The sequence below is a fragment of the Schistocerca nitens genome, chromosome 2 (assembly GCF_023898315.1).
Source record: "Schistocerca nitens isolate TAMUIC-IGC-003100 chromosome 2, iqSchNite1.1, whole genome shotgun sequence".
NCBI lineage: Eukaryota > Metazoa > Arthropoda > Insecta > Orthoptera > Acrididae > Schistocerca > Schistocerca nitens.
Window position 1 is genome coordinate 111,989,243 of NC_064615.1, and position 21,725 is coordinate 112,010,967.

Consider the following 21,725-nt stretch of genomic DNA (forward strand, 5'->3'; position numbering starts at 1 on the left):
GTAATTTATGAATATAATAATAGTATTATTTTCATGTTGGTCAGGAACCTGGTGCAAGTCTTTAGATTGGACGCCACTTCGGCGACTTGAGTGCCCCTAATTAACCCCATTTACCTAACTGGGAAAAGGGGAACTACACTTTAAGGTGGAATGTAAACCATGTGCCGTACCTGGCGACTTATCACATCGTTGAAAGGTGAAGGCCGGCTTAAAGATAGGTTAAAATTTTCCGGGATTCGATCCCGCGACTTCGTTTGTCAGGCAAGCGATTTTCAACTAGATCCCTTGGCCCGACATGTCTGAATGTCCACTAGTGAGAAAAGGAAAGACGTTCAGGAAATGGATTCTTATCGTCGTTAAAGGAACCTCTTCAACATTCGTCTAGTTATCTTCAGAAATCGTGCAGTAAGTCAATCAAAAGGCTCAATACTGGATGTAAAACCAGTTTTCCCAAAAAGGAGTTTCATTGGGGGCGAACAGAACGACTTCCATAAGTCTCTGCAAACATAATCAAAACACCAGTCAGGAAAACACGGAGAGTAACCGTTAATATAATGTCGAACAGTATTCTGTACCTCGATTTTGAATTCCTTGTTTTCCCTTAGTGATATATAAGCCAAAGGTACACGCCAGTGCGTAGTAGACGGCTAGAGACCTGGTGGTGGATGTAACTTATCAAGTGAAAGCGCCGAACAGTGTTTTAGTTTCATGATGGGAAGTAAGGTATAGGTTAAGGAAATAAGTTCCGTCGGTTAATCTATGCTTTTGGTTAATGGAACATATTGTAATATGTCCTTCAAGCTCCAACGACACCAGAAACGGGGAACACTTTAAGCTGACAACACTTCTACGATGTTCAGAAACACGTATGATGCTTCTTGCATTCCCTCCTTAAGTGATCCCTAGAGACAAGGGACCGATGACCATAGCAGTCTGGTCCCTTCAATCCCACAAACCAACCAACCTAGAGGCATAACTTGGTTATGAATTGCACAATAGTCGACTTGTCCCTGTCACAACATATTTTAACCTCCAGAAGAACGAGAAAAATAAATACCAGATCCGACAACTCAAAAACCTGAAGGACGAGAAGTGAGAATTTGATATCACGGACAGGGTCTCCATTAATCATGAATTTGACTCTGAGGCTGTGCTGGCGCTGCGCCACTACTAGTTCTCACTCCACCACTTATCCTTGTCTCGAGCACACAAACACAGCACTCCCTACGAACACAGTGTTGCCGTGAGTTCTTACCGCGGAGTCACTGAAATTATTCAACGGTCGGAGCTGAATGGTGACAATGTACGTGATTTAAGAAAATCTTTTCGTTTACATGCTTGCATCATATCGCGTGATGTCCCACACGTTCATATTTTTACTCAGCTCATTTTAATTTTAACTCTAGACTTCAGAACGTAATGCATTAAAATGTGACACTGTAAACGTAGCTCAATTCAACACCAGTCGTTGACTGAGAACTGCTTCTCTTTACTGCTATATTGCATCGAACATTTGCACTGGCAGTTTTCCGCTTTATTCGGTGCATATCTTCGCTTCTCAAAAGTAACATAAACTAGCAGAAAAATACTACTCTCGCAGCACAATAATGGTAATATGCTCCTGTTTTAAGAGACTGAAAACTAAGATACCAGCTGCCTCATTCTGCCTTCCTCAGAACCTTCAAATGTTTTCCCAAAAATTTTGGGGGGTGAACAAATTCGCACTCTAATTGTAATTCGCTCACGTCAACTAGTCCATCGTCGTAAGTTACTCATATCCACATCTACTGCCACTTGCCAATTCTCACGCACTTGCCGCGCGGGGTAGCCATGCGGTGTAGCCGTCATGTCACGGTTCGCGCGGTCCCCCCCCCCCCCCCCCCCCCCCCGTCGGGGGCCCGAGTCCTCCCTCGGGCATGGGCGTGTGTGTTGTCATTAATGTAAGTTAGTTTAAGTTAGATTAAGTTGTGCGTAAGCCTAGGGACCGAAGACCTCAGTAGTTTGATCCCATAGCCCTTACCTCAAATATCCAATTTTTCTCACGCACACATTCAGCACAACTCATTCTCATTATATTTATTTATCTCTCCGTTACTATCTCCTGTGTCACAGCCAGAGTCTCTTCCATTCTTTCCTACTACTACAGTCTCCTCTCACTTCACTGTCTCGCTCTTGCACTCTCATTCATTCATCACCACTAACACTCACTCTCTCTCTCTCTCTCTCTCTCTCTCTCTCTCTCTCTCTCTCTTTCTTTCCTCGTTCTCCTTGTCACAGACTCTGTCTCTCATTATCACTGGCTCTTACCCACTCCCACTTTCTCCCTTTGTTTTTATTCCTCTTCAATTAGCACTGTCTCCTTCCCTATTTTCCTGGCACTGCTCTGTCACTGTCAACTACGTTCCCCTGCCACTGTGTTCATCATTTTCCGTCTCTTGCCCACTGCCACTCTCTCCTCTCTGCGTAAAAAGCCCGAATTTGTTCGCATGGCTAAATTTTTGTGAAAATTTTTGAATGTGCTGAGGAAGGGAGAAAGAGGCAGCTGATATCCCACCATTACGTCAGTGTGTTTAAACAGGAGCATATTCACCTTTTTTGTGCTCTGAAGAAGGGATCGTTTGGTAGGACACGATCTGAGGCAACATACCAATTCGGTAATGGAGAGAGGCGTAGAGGGTAAAATTTGTAGAGGGAGACATAAGCAAATTGAAATGGAAGTAGGTTGCAGTAGTTACACGGAGATGGAGGCTTGCACAGGTTAGAGTAGCATGGAGAGCTGCATCAAATCAGTTTCTGGACGGAAGACCACAACGCAACAAGAGCGTTTCCCCGTTGGTTCCCTTTTTCTTGCCACAGTAGAACGTGTCACTCACATCAAAAGAACTTTACGGGTCACTATAACTGTTATAATGCAGTTACGTCAAACTGAAATAACGTAAAATTAAGTTTACACCTCAGGCCGGGTATTATGTACACAAAAAACTTGCATTTGTTTCAGTACAACATAGGGTTCCTAGAACCATTCTAATGATAACTAAGGCAGTAGTATATTTCTCCGTGGTACTTCACTTTGTGTACTACGTTTTCGCCTCACACTGGATTTTACGTGTACAAGCTACCTGGGGGCGGTAGGGAAGCCGTTCTGTGTACAGTGTTCACTGACTTCAGTATTTATTCCGCAGGCCAGGAGGACAAGATGCTGAAGCTGGCCAAGGAGCCGCACCCCACGGTGATGCGCGGCTCCTTCGCGGTGGGCCTCGAGTTCAGCCAGGAGCTGTCGCCGCAGATCCAGGAGGTGGCCCGCACCGAGCTGCGGGAGAACCCCGACCAGATACGGGAGTCACTGGCCGCCTTCCGGGACATCCTCAGGGGTGAGTAGCGGCCGCAGGGCCATCGACACAAAGCTGCACGGGCCGCCGCCGCCGCCGTCACTTTTGCTGAAAGAAATTCCGCGTAGCCTCAGTGAGGCAGAGCAACACAACTCGCGTATTTCGCGAGTGAACACTCGCGCCTTCTTACGCTCTTGCCTGCGAGCAGAACAACTACGGCACAGAATGGGCCAACGGGCCTCAAAACCTGCACGTAATAGAAAAACGGATATAAAATTCTACAAAACTATGTTCTTTGGGATGGTAATTGGGAATCTGATGTTGGAATTAGAATATTCAGAACGGCGGACCCAATTACGTAGGTCAAAAATTGAGTAAAGCATGGGGTATAAAGGAATGAGAGGGTTCTGATAACGAATTAAGTCGGAATCGCCGTACTAAAAAGTTTTATTCGATATTTTAAATTTTTAAATCGAAATCAGTCACATTTTTGTCAGTAAAAAACGCCTCCTCTTGCTGCAATGTATTTTATAACTCCCGCACGCGTTTCGCCTTTTTTCACTTTGACTTCATCCCACTGATTTAAAGTGGAAAAAAAGGCGAAAAGCGTCTGGGACAAATAAAATACACTGCAGCAAAAGGACCCGCTTTTTATTGACAAAAATATTTCTGTGCTTGCTGCGGAGGTGCAAATGACTCTAAGCACTATGAGACTCAACATCTGAAGCCATCAGTCCCCTAGACTTAGAACTACTTAAACCTAACTGACCTAAAGACATCACACACATCCATTCCCGTGGCAGGATTCGAACCTGCGAGCCGGCCGGAGTGGCCGAGCTGTTCTAGGCGCTCCAGTCTGGAACCGCGCGACCGCTACGGTCGCAGGTTCGAATCCTGCCTCAGTCTTGGATATGTGTGATGTCCTTAGGTTAGTTAGGTTTAAGTAGTTCTAAGTTCTAGGGGACTGATGACCTTAGCAGTTAAGTCCCATAGTGCTCAGAGCCATTTGAACCATTTTTCGAACCTGCGACCGTAGCAGCAGCGCAGCTCTGAGCTGAAGTGTCTAGAACCGCGCGGCCATGCTATGGAGGATGGCCGCGCAAATCAAATAGAAATGAGTCACACTTGTCTCTTGTATCATTGCCTTCAGAAGGATCGCTGTGGCGCTGTCCACTGGAAGATGGTTCTAAAAGCAAATCTTTCACCTCGTATGGGACCCGTTTATCTTTAGTTGTCATTTTCTGGAATCTCGAGATGGATGAATCAGCAAGCGCCAGAAGCCGATTCAACACGACATGCATCGTTATCTTACTGGAATATTTGCGTGTAAATTCCTCTCGGTATACTTATTCCGATCTTCTTTCATCTTTATCTTCCTTCAACTTCAGATAGCCGACCAGTCGGCAACGGAGAAGTTTCGATTATGCCATATCCTTGCATCAAAACGACGCGAACTGATGTCAGCATCGGACATTGTTGCAAATATTGGCAGTCCGCTGAAACTGGCGCCCGACTTTCGAGAAACGTGCATTTTATCAGAGCTCTTGATAGGTATGTTTTAGTTTTAGACTGCTTTGCAAAAAGTTTGAATGGTTCTCCAGCATTTCGCAAGAAAAGGAAAAAGTTATTCGCCAATTTGAGAAAAAAACTAGGATCAAAAGGTAGCGTTATAGGCCCTTTGCTGTTCCTTATCTATATTAACGATTTGGGAGACAATCTGAGCAGCCGTCTTCGGTTGTTTGCAGTTGACGCTGTCGTTTATCGACTAATAAAGTCATCAGAAGGTCAAAACAAACAGCAAAAGGATTTAGAAAAGATATCTGAATGGTGCGGAAAGTGGCAGTTGACCCTAAATAGCGAAAAGTGTGAGGGCATCCACATGAGTGCTAAAAGGATCTCGACAACTTCGGTTACACGATAAATCAGTCTAATCTAAATGCCGCAAATTCAACTAAATACCTAGGTTTTGCAATTCAAAAAGTTCAAAGAAAGGCAGCACATTTTGTATTTTCGCGAAATATGGGGGAGAGTGTCACGGAAATGATACACGATTTGGGCTAGACATCATTAAAAGAAAGATGTTTTTCGTTGCGAAGGAATGTTCTCACGTAATTCCGATCACCAGCTTTCTCCTCCGAATGCGAAAATATTTTGTTGACCCCGACCTACAGAGGGAGGAACAATCACCACGATGAAATAAGAGAAATCAGAGGTCGTACGGAAAGATATAGGTGTTCGTTTCTTTCCGCGCACTATACGAGATTTCAGTAATATAGAATTGAGAAGGTGGTTCGAAGAACCCTGTGCCAGGCACTTAAATGTGATTTGCAGAGTATCCATGTAGATGTAGAAAATTCCGAACAGCTCTCCAACAATTCTACAGAAAACCCTAATGATACTTTTTGTTCAGATAATAGTTGGAGAAGTTCAATAATGAGGGACCCATTTTTACCGTGTGGCAGAAAAATGAGCTTTCACTAAAAATGTGCAATTATCTCCAGTCAAATACTTTCGAACTCGTTAAGTATACTGTCAAGTTAGTATGAGAGCTGCTTACAAAAGTGGAGCCACGCAGCCGAAATTTTGCACCTAACCGGTTTCGAGTAATACCGGTAGTATTAAAGTCGATACACGTCATTATGCGGGTTGAAAATGTCACAAACCCTCCTTCTGGAGTGCTACCAGTCTTATTTTATTCTGTCAATTAATCGCCACACACACACACACACACACACACACACACACACACACACACACTATCTGAAAAATGTGTCATTGCCCGATTCACTGTTTACCGTCAAGTCTCACGGCACATATCGTACCGACTTGAGCCGGGATGACACTGCACATTGCGCACGTATACGAAAGTGCAAACTCAAAAGATTTTCCTGTTTTGTCCAGGTTTTCAAGCGAGCTAGCCCAATGTGCGGTGTGGTATGGAGTGAGGATAATGGATGTGCACCATGTGGTCGCGAATACACGTGAGAAGCGCCAACTCTGAAATAAGGGAGGGCCAGTTTTGACAGCGGTACCATCTAATAGTATCATTAGTGTAGACATTCTGAAACACCGGCAATGTCTTTGCATTTCAATCCACAGTGCGAGGAAAGATGAGTTCGAAAAATCTTTAGTGTATCATAAGACACTCAGCACTTTCAGGAAGATCAGTTTACGAGGGCACTAAGTCTTAACACGTCAAATAATACAGAAACCGAAAATGTGAAAGACTTAAGCTTGTAAAAGAGGTTTTAAAACTTAGAAGCAGGTCACTGAAGAGGGTGGAGGAGAGGAGGAAAAATCATGTGAGTACGCTGTTCGGAACATATACATCTACATTTATACTCCGCAAGCCACCCAACGGTGTGTGGCGGAGGGCACTTTACGTGCCACTGTCATTACCTCCCTTTCCTGTTCCAGTCGCGTATCGTTCGCGGAGAGAACGACTGCCGGAAAGCCTCCGTGCGCCCTCGAATCTCTCTGATTTTACATTCGTGATCTCCTCGGGAGGTATAAGTAGGGGGAAGCAATATATTCGATACCTCATCCAGAAACGCACCCTCTCGAAACCTGGACAGCAAGCTACACCGCGATGCAGAGCGCCTCTCTGGCAGTCTGCCACTTGAGTTTGCTAAACATCTCCGTAACGCTATCACGGTTACCAAATAGCCCTGTGACGAAACGCGCCGCTCTTCTTTGGATCTTCTCTATCTCCTCCGTCAACCCGATGTGGTACGGATCCCGCACTGATGAGCAATACTCAAGTATAGGTCGAACGAGTGTTTTGTAAGCCACCTCCTTTGTTGACAGACTACATTTTCTAAGGACTCTCCCAATGAATCTCAACCTGGCACCCGCCTGACCAACAATTTTGTATGATCATTCCACTTCACATCGTTCCGTACGCATACTCCCAGATATTTTACAGAAGTAGCTGCAACCAGTGTTTGTTCTGCTATCATATAATCATACAATAAAGGATCCTTCTTTCTAAGTATTCGCAATACATTTGTCTATGTTAAGATTCAATTGACTCTGAGCACTATGGGATTAAACATCTGAGGTCATCAGTCCCCTGGAACTTAGAACTACTTAAACCTAACTAACCTAAGGACATCACACACATCCATGCCCGAGGCAGGAACCTGCGACCGTAGCGGTCGCGCGGTTCCAGGCTGATGCGCCTAGAACCGCTCGGCCACCCCCGCCGGCCTATGTTAAGGGTCAGTTGCCATTCCCTGCACCAAGTGCCTTTCCGCTGCAGATCTTCCTGCACAGTTACAAAATTGCAGTACTTTTAGCATGGATGTTGATTTAATGAAAGAATACTCGGTAGCTGCAGCTGAACATTTGCGTCCACTTCAGGATGAACACTGTCGCGTAGTGATGTTATGAAACATGACAATCACGCGTTGCACATATGTTATAATAGAAGACGTTCACAGCTACCTTGCATAATCTTTGTAAAGAGTTCGTTGCATATTCTTTACCGCTCGATGAAAGTGTAGGCACACAGTTGGATGTAACATTCTTAACAGCATACAAGAAAGTGTAAAAGATGTAGGTTTGACGTGGAATTTAGTAGTTTATGCGTCTACAGTCGGAGTATGTTGGGAAATGAATCAGGATCCTTAGCGCAACTGAAAATAAGAGCTTCCAGTACCCCAATCGCGATGATCTGCAGCTTACATTGCAATACGGAACGTAGTTCATATTTCTTCAAGAATATCTATCAGAATTGCTTTCCACTTCTATTAAGTCTCCAAAGGGTTCCTTATTTTGTCGCTGCTTGCAGGCCTGCTTTTACTATCCCCTTGCGGAGCACGCTTGCTGTGAAGCCATGCAGTAAGGGCATAACTGTAGGCAATGTCTGTATTGTGCTGTCAGAGCTAGTAACACTTCATAGTGTACAATGTGATTCAGAATTATGTTACCACTCATGTTTTAGGTACGTTCCTGGTCATTAAAGGTGTGTTTCAATGAACTAAATTTATTCGATTTGTAATTTACCTACTCGTCTCGACTTAATCGCCACCAGAAGCTATGCTATGCTATGCTATTGTATGCTAAAGATGAGTAACGTTTGGTCCGTGGTTACCAGTTATATACTTGAGTTGGAACGTTCGTAGCTTTGAAACACCCTGTATGTAAAACACCACCTTAGTTGTTCTTAATGCTTTAATTTACACTAGAAGTTATGTTCAAAGGAGGTTGTAGAGTGCTTTGCCACACATGAAATCGGTTTCAGTGGCGTGTGACAAGTGAGAGAAGTTAGTCTCCGTGTATGTAGCGGAGTTTTCCGCTACGTACACGAACATGAAGTGTTTTTTGTCGTTGTTTGTGGACAGTAAAGATGCACAGATGGCTCACTTCAGCTTGGCACATCCTCGTTACGGTGAAGTAACGTTTGCACTTGTTACTGTGCTGTCATAAGAACTGGCACAAAACAGCATGCTACGGGAAGTGTTTTCGTGTGTATCAAGGCACTCGACGAGGTCATAGGCACCTGTCATTTGAGTGTGTTCAGTGAGCGAAACAGTAGTGAAAATTAATCTAAAATATTTTTGCTGTATTATTTCATTTTCGAGTAGTGATCATTAATCAGTAGTCGTTTTCAAATTACTGTATCTGTGTTGATACATGCACTGCGTTCCATCTCAAGCTACACAACGCCGAAGAACTGGTTAAGAGATTCAGTACACAGGTTTCAAACATTCTTCAGCGATGCGGTGCTTCATTAATGTTATAGTACACTGCAGAAATAGACGTACAAAATGTTCGAATACCATCTGGACGACGTCTCATTAATCTAGCAGCAATCTGATTTTGAACGCAGAGTGCTATTATATTGGCGCTGAATTGTCTGACTAGTCTACGCGTTGATCACTAATGCCCAGATCATGTTTTTGACGTTATGGTTCAAATGGCTGCCGGCCGCGGTGGTCTCGCGGTTCTAGGCGCGCAGTCCGAAACCGTGCGACTGCTACGGTCGCAGGTTCGAATCCTGCCTCGGGCATGGATGTGTGTGATGTCCTTAGGTTAGTTAGGTTTAAGTAGTTCTAAGTTCTAGGGGACTGATGACCACAGCAGTTGAGTCCCATAGTGCTCAGAGCAATTTGAACCATTCAAATGGCTCTGAGCACTATGGGACTCAACATCTATGGTCATCAGTCCCCTAGAACTTAGAACTACTTAAACCTAACTAACCTAAGGACAGCACACAACACCCAGCCATCACGAGGCAGAGAAAATCCCTGACCCCGCCGGGAATCGAACCCGGGAACCCGGGCGTGGGAAGCGAGAACGCTACCGCACGACCACGAGATGCGGGCTTTGACGTTATGGAGAGTCAGATCAAACATCTTGTATACATGCACAAAGATGCTGTAATTGAAAAATCGTCTTGTATCCGATGACTTAGTAAAATCGAAAGTGGTAGCAATAACACCTTCATAGTAACTGTGTAAAACAAGGTTAGGTGATGCTTGAAGGCGGAAGTAAGAATAGTAAACTAGTGATGTGCAAACATGTTCACCACAGTATCGTCTGTCCGCACGTCTAGACAAAAAAAAAAAAAAAATATTAGTTCCCAGGGATCCGTACTGGACTACTGTTTGAACGTGTGGCAAACAAAGCCACGTGGTACTAAGAGCCGGCACCGAAAAGAGGCATCGGTGGGGCATATGGTCAAAGATATTCAGCGAGTGTGATATACGAACACTGGAAAAGTTAAAACGGGAAGGCGCTTATTATCATACTAAAATCCTCTCCAGGTGATAAAAGTCGTTTCGTGAATAATGAAATAATATTCAACAACTCCTTGAACGTCACTCTGTAGGGATAATGAATGTGAGATTAAACTCAACGCAGACCATTGCTCGCATTCCTGCTGTCGTGATTCGCATGGCGTCATCAGAGGATGGACGTGCCAGGACGTCGAATTTAGACATAAACAGCATCCATTTGTTTCCAGTAGCGCCGCTGTCGTTGCCGTACATCAGCGAAGGTACTGCTAGTTGTACTTCAGATACGGGAAGTACTCCTTTCCCGGCGAAAAAACCTAAACTTTGGTGTACTGGAGGTCGGCAACTGTGCAACCTGCTAAGTTTTGTGGACGTGAAGGGCAAGCGCGGCTGCCCTTGCGACATTGCGAAGGTTGCTTAGCCGTCTCAGGTTGTCAAGTCGCAGGACCGGTCTGCGTGCAAGCTCGTTCCGTCCTTGTTGGTGGCAGGTCGCGTACTCTGTGCTATCAAGATCGAAGGCGGGTACTTTCTACTATGAAAGAGACCACGGTCTGATGGCAATGCCCGTAGGGAGAGTTTAACGTATACTAGAAAAGTATATTCGCCTTTTAAGCCTGCTTCTCTCTTTTTATATTAAGATTAAATATAAATATGTATCCTGAAACCTTCCCTCAATAAAATACCCTTTTCTGTACACGGTTTACGCCAATCTACATCTAAAAAAAATAAACTCCTCCTGAGCAGGCCATGAAGGCCCAAAGGTACCGACCGGTCGCCCTGTCATTCTCAGCCCACTGACGTCACTGGATACGGATATGGAGGGGCAAGTGGTCAGCACACCGCACTCCCAGCCGTTTGTCAGTTTCCGAGACCGGAGCCGCTACTTCTCAATCAAGTAGCTCCTCAGTTTGCAGCACAAGGGCTGAGTGCCTGGTCAGCCATCCAGCTTCTAGCCCAGCCCGACAGCGCTTAACTTCGGTGATCTGACGGGAACTGGTGTTACCACTGCGTCAAGGCCGTTGGCCATCTACATCTGCATAGACACCCCGCAAGCCACCATGGGTGCCTGGTGGAGGGTACCCTGTACCACAACTTGTCATTTCCCATCCCGGTGGACTCGCAAAACAGAGCGAGTTGGTTCAAATGGCTCTAAGCATTATGGGACTTAACATCTATGGTCATCAGTCCCCTAGAACTTAGAACTACTTAAACCTAACGAACCTAAGGACAGCACACAACACCCAGTCATCACGAGGCAGAGAAAACCCCTGACCGCGCCGGGAATCGAACCCGGGCGTGGGAAGCGAGAACGCTGCCGCACGACCACGAGCTGCGGACACAGAGCGAGTGAAAAACGACCGTCGGTACCCCTCAGTTTCTCTTATCTTCGTGATCCTTAGGCATAATGTATGTTGGCGGCAATATAATCGTTCGGCCGTCACCTTCGAATCCCGGTCTTCTAAATTTTTCGCCTTCCCTCCAGGGATTTCCATTTGAGTAGCCGAAGCATCTCTGTAACACCTGTTGTTTGAACATACAGGTAACAAATCTAGCAGCCCACCTCTGAATTGCTTCGATGTCTTCCTTCAGTCCGGCCTGGTACGGATCCCGAATACTCGAGCAGTACACAAGAATATGTCGCACCAGCGCCCTATATGCGGTCTCCTTTACATGTGAAGCACTCTTTCCTAAAATTCTCCCAATAAACCGAAGTTGACCATTTGCTTTCTCTGCCACAGTTCTCGCATGCTCGTTCCACCCCATTTCGCTTTGCAACGCTACGCCCACACATTTCAACGACTTGACTGTGTCAAGCAGGACAGTAAATATCAGCCGCGCGGGATTAGCCGAGCGGTCTTAGGCGCTGCAGTTATGGACTGTGCGGCTGGTCCCGGCGGAGGTTAGTCCTCCCTCGGGCATGGGTGTGTGTATTTGTCCTCAGGATATTTTAGGTTAAGTAGTGTGTAAGCTTACGGACTGATGACCTTAGCAGTTAAGTCACATAAGATTTCACACACATTTGAACATTTTTAGTAAAGAGCACGTGACAACGCTGACTGCTGTTTCTTAAGGGAACAGAACAAGAACTGGAGTACTTACTTTTCGAAACATAGCAGTAATGAGCATAAATAAAGACTTACTGAATATATGAACGTACTAAGCTGCAATAAGCTCGTGTCCTGGCATCAGTAATGTGTAAGTAACCGAGCTCACAATGAAGCTATGTGCAGTGAATACGCTTGGCTCTATCTTATTAATCCTATTGCCGGTACAGTCTTGTTCTCTGCATTCCATGCTGAGGGCGGCTTTTACTATGGCTGTACTGCTCGCCAAATGATGGTGGCTGTGCTGAGAGACTTATCACGGGATTTTTCGAAAACCCTTAAATGAAAAATCTGATTTTTTGCACATCTTAAAGTTTATCTGCAATCGATAAAGAACTGAACGCCCTTCCGTTATGTCATACTTATTACACTGCAGCAAATTAAATGAAACCTGCATGAAATTTTAAAGCGTTTGCAGATGTAAAAACGCATTGTGCAAGCAATGTATATGATTGATTTTTAGCTCGTATATTGCAGTGAATAAAATGTAGAAAAGATAATGAATCTTATTTACAATTGAAAGCAGAACGATATCTCATTGCGTTCTCGAGTTATTGGATTTTACATCCGACGGACTGTCGGGCGCGACTTGTTCATTCAAGCCCTTGCGCAACGTTAATCGTGTGGCCATAACAATCGTCATATATCCTAAACGACTCAAGATAACGAACCGAGTGTTTTTTGTAAATGATAGCATGCAATGAGCAGAAGAAAAATGAAATTTGAAAGTTGTAACTGTGAGACACGTTTCAGCCTGTTGTGTATAGCACTGCCTGGCTTTAATGACAGTCCTCACATAAAGAACTCCTGCAGCCACTACTTTTCTAAGTGAGAATTGCTTACACAGTGGTCTTTCCCATGCTCCCTTCATAGCAAGTGTCGTCTGCTGCTGAGATGCAGTATTGCGGGCTACGTGCGAAACTCGCGGTGAGACAAAGCTAAGGACCTTACTGAGTTTGTTTCTTATGGGACTTTTGAACAAGTTTTGCAAGAACTGGAAAAAATGCGTTTTCGTTGGACAGCAGGTGACTGTCTAATTGCCTTATATTTTCTTGCTTCCTTTTCTTGTAGCGTCAACGTAAGTATGCTGACAACCCAAAGGGAACATTACGTCACCTCTTTCAGCACATACTGGCTGATCGAAACCGGTATCTGTATTTTGAGACTCTTTTGTGATAACTGTTGCAAGAGAAGAAAAGAGATTTGCAACGTGTTTCACGCCTCACTTTTGCCGAACAAAGTGGTGGGATAAGCAAAACACCATTTTAACTATAGTTTAAATGTTCCTTTTGGAAGCAGCGTAGGCTCGTTGTCATGACGTAATCTATGTGAACGTGTCGGTGTGATATACGAGGTGTGTGATAAAACTAATGATACTGATCTTTCATATACCAAAGTTTTTATTCTTTTCAAACAGTATTGTCTGTTTCAAAGTAGTTCCCATCGGCAGCTATACACCAGCGGAGTCGTTGTTCACTCTTGGCAGCCACACTGAAAGGCTCCAGCTGGTATGGCCTTTCACACGTCAGTCAAATTCATTTGAATGTTCTCCAAAGTCCCAAAATGACGTCCTTTTACGAATTTTTCAATTTCGGGAAAAGAAAAACGTTACAAGGATTCAGATCAGGGCCGGCCACTGGCCGAGCGGTTCTATGCGTTTCAGTCCGGAACCGCGCGACTGCTACAGTCGCAGGTTCGAATCCTGCCTCGGGCATGGACGTGTGTGATGTCCTTAGGTTAGTTAGGTTTAAGTAGTTCCTAGTTCTAGGGGACTGATGACCACAGATGTTAAGTCCCATAGTGCTCAGAGCCATTCAAATCAGGTGAATAGGAGGGCTGTGAAGCAGCGGGAATGCCTTTTGAAGAGAGAAATTCCCTGATGGAAGGGGCCGTGTGACATTGGGTGTTGTCATGATGCAGAATCCAATTGTATGCAATGTCCAGTCTCACTGAATTCACCCTTTTCCTGAGCCTTCCAAGGATATCTTTGTAAAGCACTTGGTTGCCAGTTTGTCCTGGAGCAATAAATTCTTTATGCATGACACCGCTGCTGTCAAAAGAGCATTGTTTTTGTGGTGTCACCGCCAGACACCACACTTGCTAGGTGGTAGCCTTTAAATCGGGCGCGGTCCGGTAGTATACGTCGGACCCGCGTGTCGCCACTATCAGTGATTGCAGACCGAGCGCCGCCACACGGCAGGTCTAGAGAGACTTCCTAGCACTCGCCCCAGTGGTACAACCGACTTTGCTAGCGATGGTTCACTGACAAAATACGCTCTCATTTGCCGAGACGATAGTTAGCATAGCCTTCAGCTACGTCATTTGCTACGACCTAGCAAGGCGCCATTATCATTTGCTATTTATCTTGTGATGCATGTACCGTCAGACCGATGTTCACCAATTATGGATTAAAGTTAAGTATTCCAGAAGCTACGTACTTTATTTGCTAGTCTCCATTACTTGTCCTATTCGAGACCTCACGCCATCCTGCGTGAGCTTAAACGCGTGCCTTTCGGCTTCCTCTCATTGTGGGTTGGCGCTCTGGCCAATCCACAACAGTTTTCATCTTCGATCTACTCATTTGAGCTTTTTTCGGTCGAGGAGATGTCACAGTGTGCCACTTCTGGCTACTCCGCTTTGTCTCAGGATCGTACTCAACAATCCACAATTCGTCACCTGCGATCACGCGACTAAACCGTTCATGGGCGTTGGCAACCCTCTCAAGCCCAACGCACATGTTTTTTTCGATTGGCCTCCTGCTCAGTTGTGAGGATTTTCGGCACTATTTTGGCATGTGCAAAATTGCGGTCAAAAATGTACGGTGACAGTGTTTAACAGATCATGTATCGTTCTTTTTGTTAAACGTCGGTCTTATCTCACAAAAGCACGCATACGTTCGACGTAACCTTCGGTTTTTGAAGTTGAAGGTCACCGTGATTGAAGTTCATCTTCAGCGTGTTTTCTGCTTTCCAAAAACGATTCCTGCCAGCAAGAAACTTGTGCTCTGGATAAGGAATGTTGTCCACTGGCCTATTGCAGTTGGTAAGAGGTCCATGACTAAGGAATTTTTTGCTAGCGCACTCGAGCAGATGTAATTTCGATGGATTGCTCACGCGCTGCCTGCGATACGTAAGCTAAAAGAGAATCTCAGACCAGAGAGCAGTGTTGACTGCAGTAGGAACTGTGTAGCTGTAGCAGTAAGTAGCAGCTAGAGTCTGGTGTATGGAGTTGGCTGGGCCGGTCGTGGGGAGCGTTGGCGGTGCCTGAGCGATGTAGTATAAGGTAAAAGGAGCCTCGCGCATATGTACTGTTGTTATATCAAGTCCCATGTAAATGTTTTAAAAATCTCTTAATAATAATCTTTCATATAAAAATTAACTTTTGACAAGCATTCATCTCAATTTAAAGAATTTATTAATTTCTCCAATCCATAGTCATCCCGACTATTGTAAAGAAAAATCAGTTGTTTGTTTTATGCATGACAAATCTATCGGCCAGCATTGCACTGGGCTGTGCCAGAAAAAAAATTCTTATAGGAGCAGATATATACGCGTTATCCGGCGACTTCATTGAGGTAACAATTTTCAATTTATTCAGAATGAACTTTCAGGGCCATGGCGCAGCACTGCTGACGTCCAAATTTACCAGTTTAAATTCACAGTCAATTACTGAAAGGTTATAAGGAAGCCACAATTTTATTGAGAGGTTAGTCACATTTTATTATTCCAAGGTTACGGAAGTAAACTGTTGGTAGGTTACGCTGAATGTGAATGTTATATATACACTCCTGGAAATGGAAAAAAGAACACATTGACACCGGTGTATCAGACCCACCATACTTGCTCCGGACACTGCGAGAGGGCTGTACAAGCAATGATCACACGCACGGCACAGCGGTCACACCAGGAACCGCGGTGTTGGCCGTCGAATGGCGCTAGCTGCGCAGCATTTGTGCACCGCCGCCGTCAGTGTCAGCCAGTTTGCCGTGGCATACGGAGCTCCATCGCAGTCTTTAACACTGGTAGCATGCCGCGACAGCGTGGACGTGAACCGTATGTGCAGTTGACGGACTTTGAGCGAGGGCGTATAGTGGGCATGCGGGAGGCCGGGTGGACGTACCGCCGAATTGCTCAACACGTGGGGCGTGAGGTCTCCACAGTACATCGATGTTGTCGCCAGTGGTCGGCGGAAGGTGCACGTGCCCGTCGACCTGGGACCGGACCGCAGCGACGCACGGATGCACGCCAAGACCGTAGGATCCTACGCAGTGCCGTAGGGGACCGCACCGCCACTTCCCAGCAAATTAGGGACACTGTTGCTCCTGGGGTATCGGCGAGGACCATTCGCAACCGTCTCCATGAAGCTGGGCTACGGTCCCGCACACCGTTAGGCCGTCTTCCGCTCACGCCCCAACATCGTGCAGCCCGCCTCCAGTGGTGTCGCGACAGGCGTGAATGGAGGGACGAATGGAGACGTGTCGTCTTCAGCGATGAGAGTCGCTTCTGCCTTGGTGCCAATGATGGTCGTATGCGTGTTTGGCGCCGTGCAGGTGAGCGCCACAATCAGGACTGCATACGACCGAGGCACACAGGGCCAACACCCGGCATCATGGTGTGGGGAGCGATCTCCTACACTGGCCGTACACCACTGGTGATCGTCGAGGGGACACTGAATAGTGCACGGTACATCCAAACCGTCATCGAACCCATCGTTCTACCATTCCTAGACCGGCAAGGGAACTTGCTGTTTCAACAGGACAATGCACGTCCGCATGTATCCCGTGCCACCCAACGTGCTCTAGAAGGTGTAAGTCAACTACCCTGGCCAGCAAGATCTCCGGATCTGTCCCCCATTGAGCATGTTTGGGACTGGATGAAGCGTCGTCTCACGCGATCTGCACGTCCAGCACGAACGCTGGTCCAACTGAGGCGCCAGGTGGAAATGGCATGGCAAGCCGTTCCACAGGACTACATCCAGCATCTCTACGATCGTCTCCATGGGAGAATAGCAGCCTGCATTGCTGCGAAAGGTGGATATACACTGTACTAGTGCCGACATTGTGCATGCTCTGTTGCCTGTGTCTATGTGCCTGTGGTTCTGTCAGTGTGATCATGTGATGTATCTGACCCCAGGAATGTGTCAATAAAGTTTCCCCTTCCTGGGACAATGAATTCACGGTGTTCTTATTTCAATTTCCAGGAGTGTATTTTTGTGTTGGGCGGTTACAAGCTTTTCCAAGATCATACTGGCTGGTTCTCCAAGCGTAACACAAAATCTGCCGGCATAACGTTGCTTTAAATTTCGCTGCTCCATTTTCGTGACACACTACAAAAACACAGCTTCACTGATGGCGCTCTCAAAAATCACGTGTTGGCTGTACGGAGCTGAAACTCGGACTGGGTATCTGGAAGGGACGAACACGCCGGTCAACACAAGTAGAACAACACAGCGTTGTCAGTCTCATTACCTTCCTCACACGCCTCTTAGTATTAAATCACCGGATGTGCAGAGCTGTATAGCACATGATATGAATAACTCTTTTTCTCGTAATAAGAAATGATGATGATGATGATGATGATGATGATGATGATGATGATGATGATGATAATCATCATCAGACTTCTCGAACAGTTACTTGTAATTATGGACTGGTATAAGTATATTCATATAAGTTTTCACTATATTGCAAAATATGCGAAAAATTGATGTGATCAGCAATAACAGTGTAATTGTATTTCAGCCTGGACAGTCAGTCATTGCAATTCTTTCACTTTGTGTGTATTTGTATAGACAATGAATCACGTAGCTGTCATATTATTGTGTGTCCAGGCTAAAGTTTGAAGTGTGATAAAAAGAAGCGGGCGGGAACTTGAAGTAGCTGACGGCGTTTACGGCAGCACGTAGCCGTCCAGTGCACTGCGGCGCGGGTGCGTCACGCAGTGCGTAGCAAGGCCACGTAGCCGGAACGCTGAGCCGGCGCTCACGCGGTGTTTTTCCTTTCCAGAGGAGACCGACTTCAAGCTGCCCCTGGACGACGACGCCTGGTGCATCCGCTTCCTCAGGCCCTGCAAGTACTACCCGGAGTCCGCAGCAGCACTGGTGAGTGCGCACGTGTTCGCCTCCCTTTAAAAGGTTCTGTCCACACGTGATGTGATATCAGTTGACCTTCAGCAAGTAAGGTGAGCCCTGGAAAAAGTCATGACGAGACATAACATTTTTTTGTAATTTCTTGTTCACACTATGTGCAAAGATTTTATTAACCACCGTCACCAACTCTAAAGTACGACAAATGCGAAGACTACACTTTCACGTAGTAAAGATATCCCTAAGGGGACCAAACTCTGCCTATCTAACCCATGTTAATTGAGGCAAGTATTTGACCCATTTCTGAAAAAAACTATTTGATGCTGGATCTTAATGTTTATACTGTATGTTACATGATGCTAATAGTCAACTGTACTAAAATCTACTTTATCCATTTTACAGTTTTTAACAAATACTTTTTTAAATTTCTTAACAAAAAATTTTAAGTTTTTTCTGGAGAAAATATTTTTTGTGAACTTCCTAATGGGGATATATCAATGAATGTAGTACCAGACGTGGCTTTTTATGTTATGCAGAGTCTCTGAAAATTTCATTAATTTATCTATGATAGTTTCTGATACAATGGGGCATATTTAATTAACTTTCAAATTCTGAAGGTGGCAGGGGTAAAATACAGGGAGTGAAAAGCTATTTACAATTTCTACAGAAAGCAGATGGCAGTTACAAGAGTCGAGGGACATCAAAGGGAAGCAGTGGTTGGGAAGGGAGTGAGACAGGGTTGTAGCCTCTCCCCGATGTTATTCAATCTCTATATTGAGCAAGCAGTGAAGGAAATAAAAGAAAAATTCGGAGTAGGTATTAAAATGCATGGAGAAAAAATAAAAACTTTGAGGTTCACCGATGACATTGTAATTCTGTCAGAGACAGCAAAGGACTTGGAAGAGCAGTTGAACGGAATGGACAGTGTCTTGAAAGGAGGATATAAGATGAACATCAACAAAAGCAAAACGAGGATAATGGAATGTAGTCGAATTAAATCGGGCGATGCTGCGGGAATTAGATTAGGAAATGAGACGCTTAAAGTAGTAAAGGAGTTTTGCTATTTGGGGAGCAAAATAACTGATGATGGTCGAAGTAGAGGATATAAAATGTAGACTGGCAATGGCAAGGAAAGCGTTTCTGAAGAAGAAAAATTTGTTAACATCGAGTATAGATTTAAGTGTCAGGAAGTCGTTTCTGAAAGTATTTGTATGGAGTGTAGCCATGTATGGAAGTGAAACATGGACGATGAATATTTTGGACAAGAAGAGAATAGAATCTGTCGAAATGTGGTGGTACACAAGAATGCTGAAGACTAAATGGATAGATCACATAACTAATGAGGAAGTATTGAATAGGATTGGGGAGAAGAGAAGTTTGTTGCACAACTTGACTAGAAGAAGGGATCGGTTGGTAGGACATGTTTTGAGGCATCGAGGGATCACCAATTTAGTATTGGAGGGCAGCGTGGAGGGTAAAAATCGTAGAGTGAAACCAAGAGATGAATACACTAAGCAGATTCAGAAGGATGTAGGTTGCAGTAGGTACTGGGAGATGAAGAAGCTTGCACAGGATAGAGTAGCATGGAGAGCTGAATCAAAGCAGTCTCAGGACTGAAGACCACAACAACAACATGTAATGAAAATTTTAGTTTGCGAGAATTGACTTTACAGAAAAAACTTTTGAAATTTGGTAGTTACAGTTAATTAAAACTGTTCCGCTACATATGATGGCCCTTCTTTGGCCTCTAGCAGGTCTTCCAGCCTCTTTTTCACTTTCCTGGAAGTTTGTCTTGCGTTCTTGGCCATATTAGATGCAGACCTGTCTGCATCGTCTATCTTCATTTTATCGCAATGTTGCAGCCCAGTGATCATATTTTCACCAGGATTAATTCCCAGCTTTTTCAGTACCCAACACTTTCAAATATTACCACAATTGAATGTAATAACAGCATCATGAACTCCTAGTTTCATTGTGTGCATGCCTACAAATACAGTTTTAGGAAGGTGGTTCCAAATTATGCTGTTGAAACATTCATTTGGGTTTTGTGTCTGCCCATGCAGACAGTTCCTTAGAACATCAGGATGAGCCAAATCTCTGAAAATAGGTTTAATTGCTGTAATAACAGCAGGAGGAAGAGAATGCTGGTAAGAATAAGATTCTCCGGTTCTATTTGCACCACGAATTTTCTCCTGATGGACACAATCCATGACATGGCTTATCATCAGTAGAGGATTTACGGAAGAATAGGGCCCAAACATCTCTCTTCATTGCCTCCAGATTTTCTTTTTCTCCTGATTGCCGACCCCATCGTATACTTGCACGTTTTCTATAACAACTACTCGAAATCACACCTGAACAAAACTAACCGCTTGTTTGAAAGCGTGTTGTTTACAAACAGCAGAAACAAAAGCATACCGACCGTTGCATTCCAAGGATAGCCAACACACTCGGGAGTAAAAAAGAATCCCTAACGTGCAAAGTAGGGGTTATAAAGATCTAAAATCTATGCAGAAAAGTGGGTGACAGAAAAGTGGTCGTGGCACATAAACACACGTGGCAAGAAAATGCTCTTTAAATGCTCGAAAAAATTTTCTTTCATCAAAATCCTTTTCAGAGTACTTAAATAAAACCTTAATTATCGAAATACGATGAAAAGCGAAAATTTAATTTTTTCGACCTGAACCAAGGTGTGGTCCCCTTCAACAGTCAAGACTGATCTACTTTAGCCCTGGTTCAGTGTCTAGAACTTACATTCAGAGGCACCTGTTTGTAATGGAAAATTTTTGCTTGATTTTGTAACTTTTAGGAACCTATTCCGTTACATTTTTCGGCGTATTTATATCGTTTCATCAATAATATCGCTAAATTACATTTCCACTTGTTCAACAATAAAAGGCCGACCGGTGTGGCCTTGCGGTTCTAGGCGCTTCAGTCTGGAACCGCGTGACCGCTACGGTCGCAGGTTCGAATCCTGCCTCGGGCATGGATGTGTGTGATGTCCTTAGGTTAGTTAGGTTTAAGTAGTTCTAAGTTCTAGGGGACCGATGACCACAGATGTTAAGTCCCATAGTGCTCAGAGCCATTTGAACCATTCAACAATAAAAGCTAAAGCAAAAATCATTCATTGCATATTATCAGTGAAACAGTTTTTTGTTTTTATATAATGAAAATGGTGCACTTAACGAAAACGCATACATCAAAGCATGCATGTTTCGAAATTATTTATCCCATCACTTTAATAAGTATGTCCTAGCCTATTTGAACAGTGTACAAATAAGTTTGAGGGAAACAGGGATACCATGACTTCCACGACTCTGGGAGTCAGAGCTTTCCTTCTGTCAGACATATTGTAATATCTTGAAAATGACCTCTCACTATCAACATTACTGACTAGGATCCACAAAGCCTTCACTGTAACTTCCACAAAATTCTAGTACTTCGATTTCAGGAAAACAAGAATAGCA

At 44.6% G+C, this 21,725-nt stretch overlaps 1 protein-coding gene across 1 annotated transcript in view; it reads left to right on the plus strand.

Moving 5' to 3' along the window:
* Window positions 1–21,725, plus strand: part of LOC126235781 (clavesin-1) — a 101,359-nt gene that overhangs the window by 43,584 nt on the left and 36,050 nt on the right. The window contains exons 2-3 of the mRNA XM_049944588.1: window positions 3,183–3,371; window positions 18,179–18,273. Of these exons, the coding sequence (XP_049800545.1) occupies window positions 3,183–3,371; window positions 18,179–18,273 (284 nt within the window). The remainder of the gene's footprint in view (window positions 1–3,182; window positions 3,372–18,178; window positions 18,274–21,725) is intronic.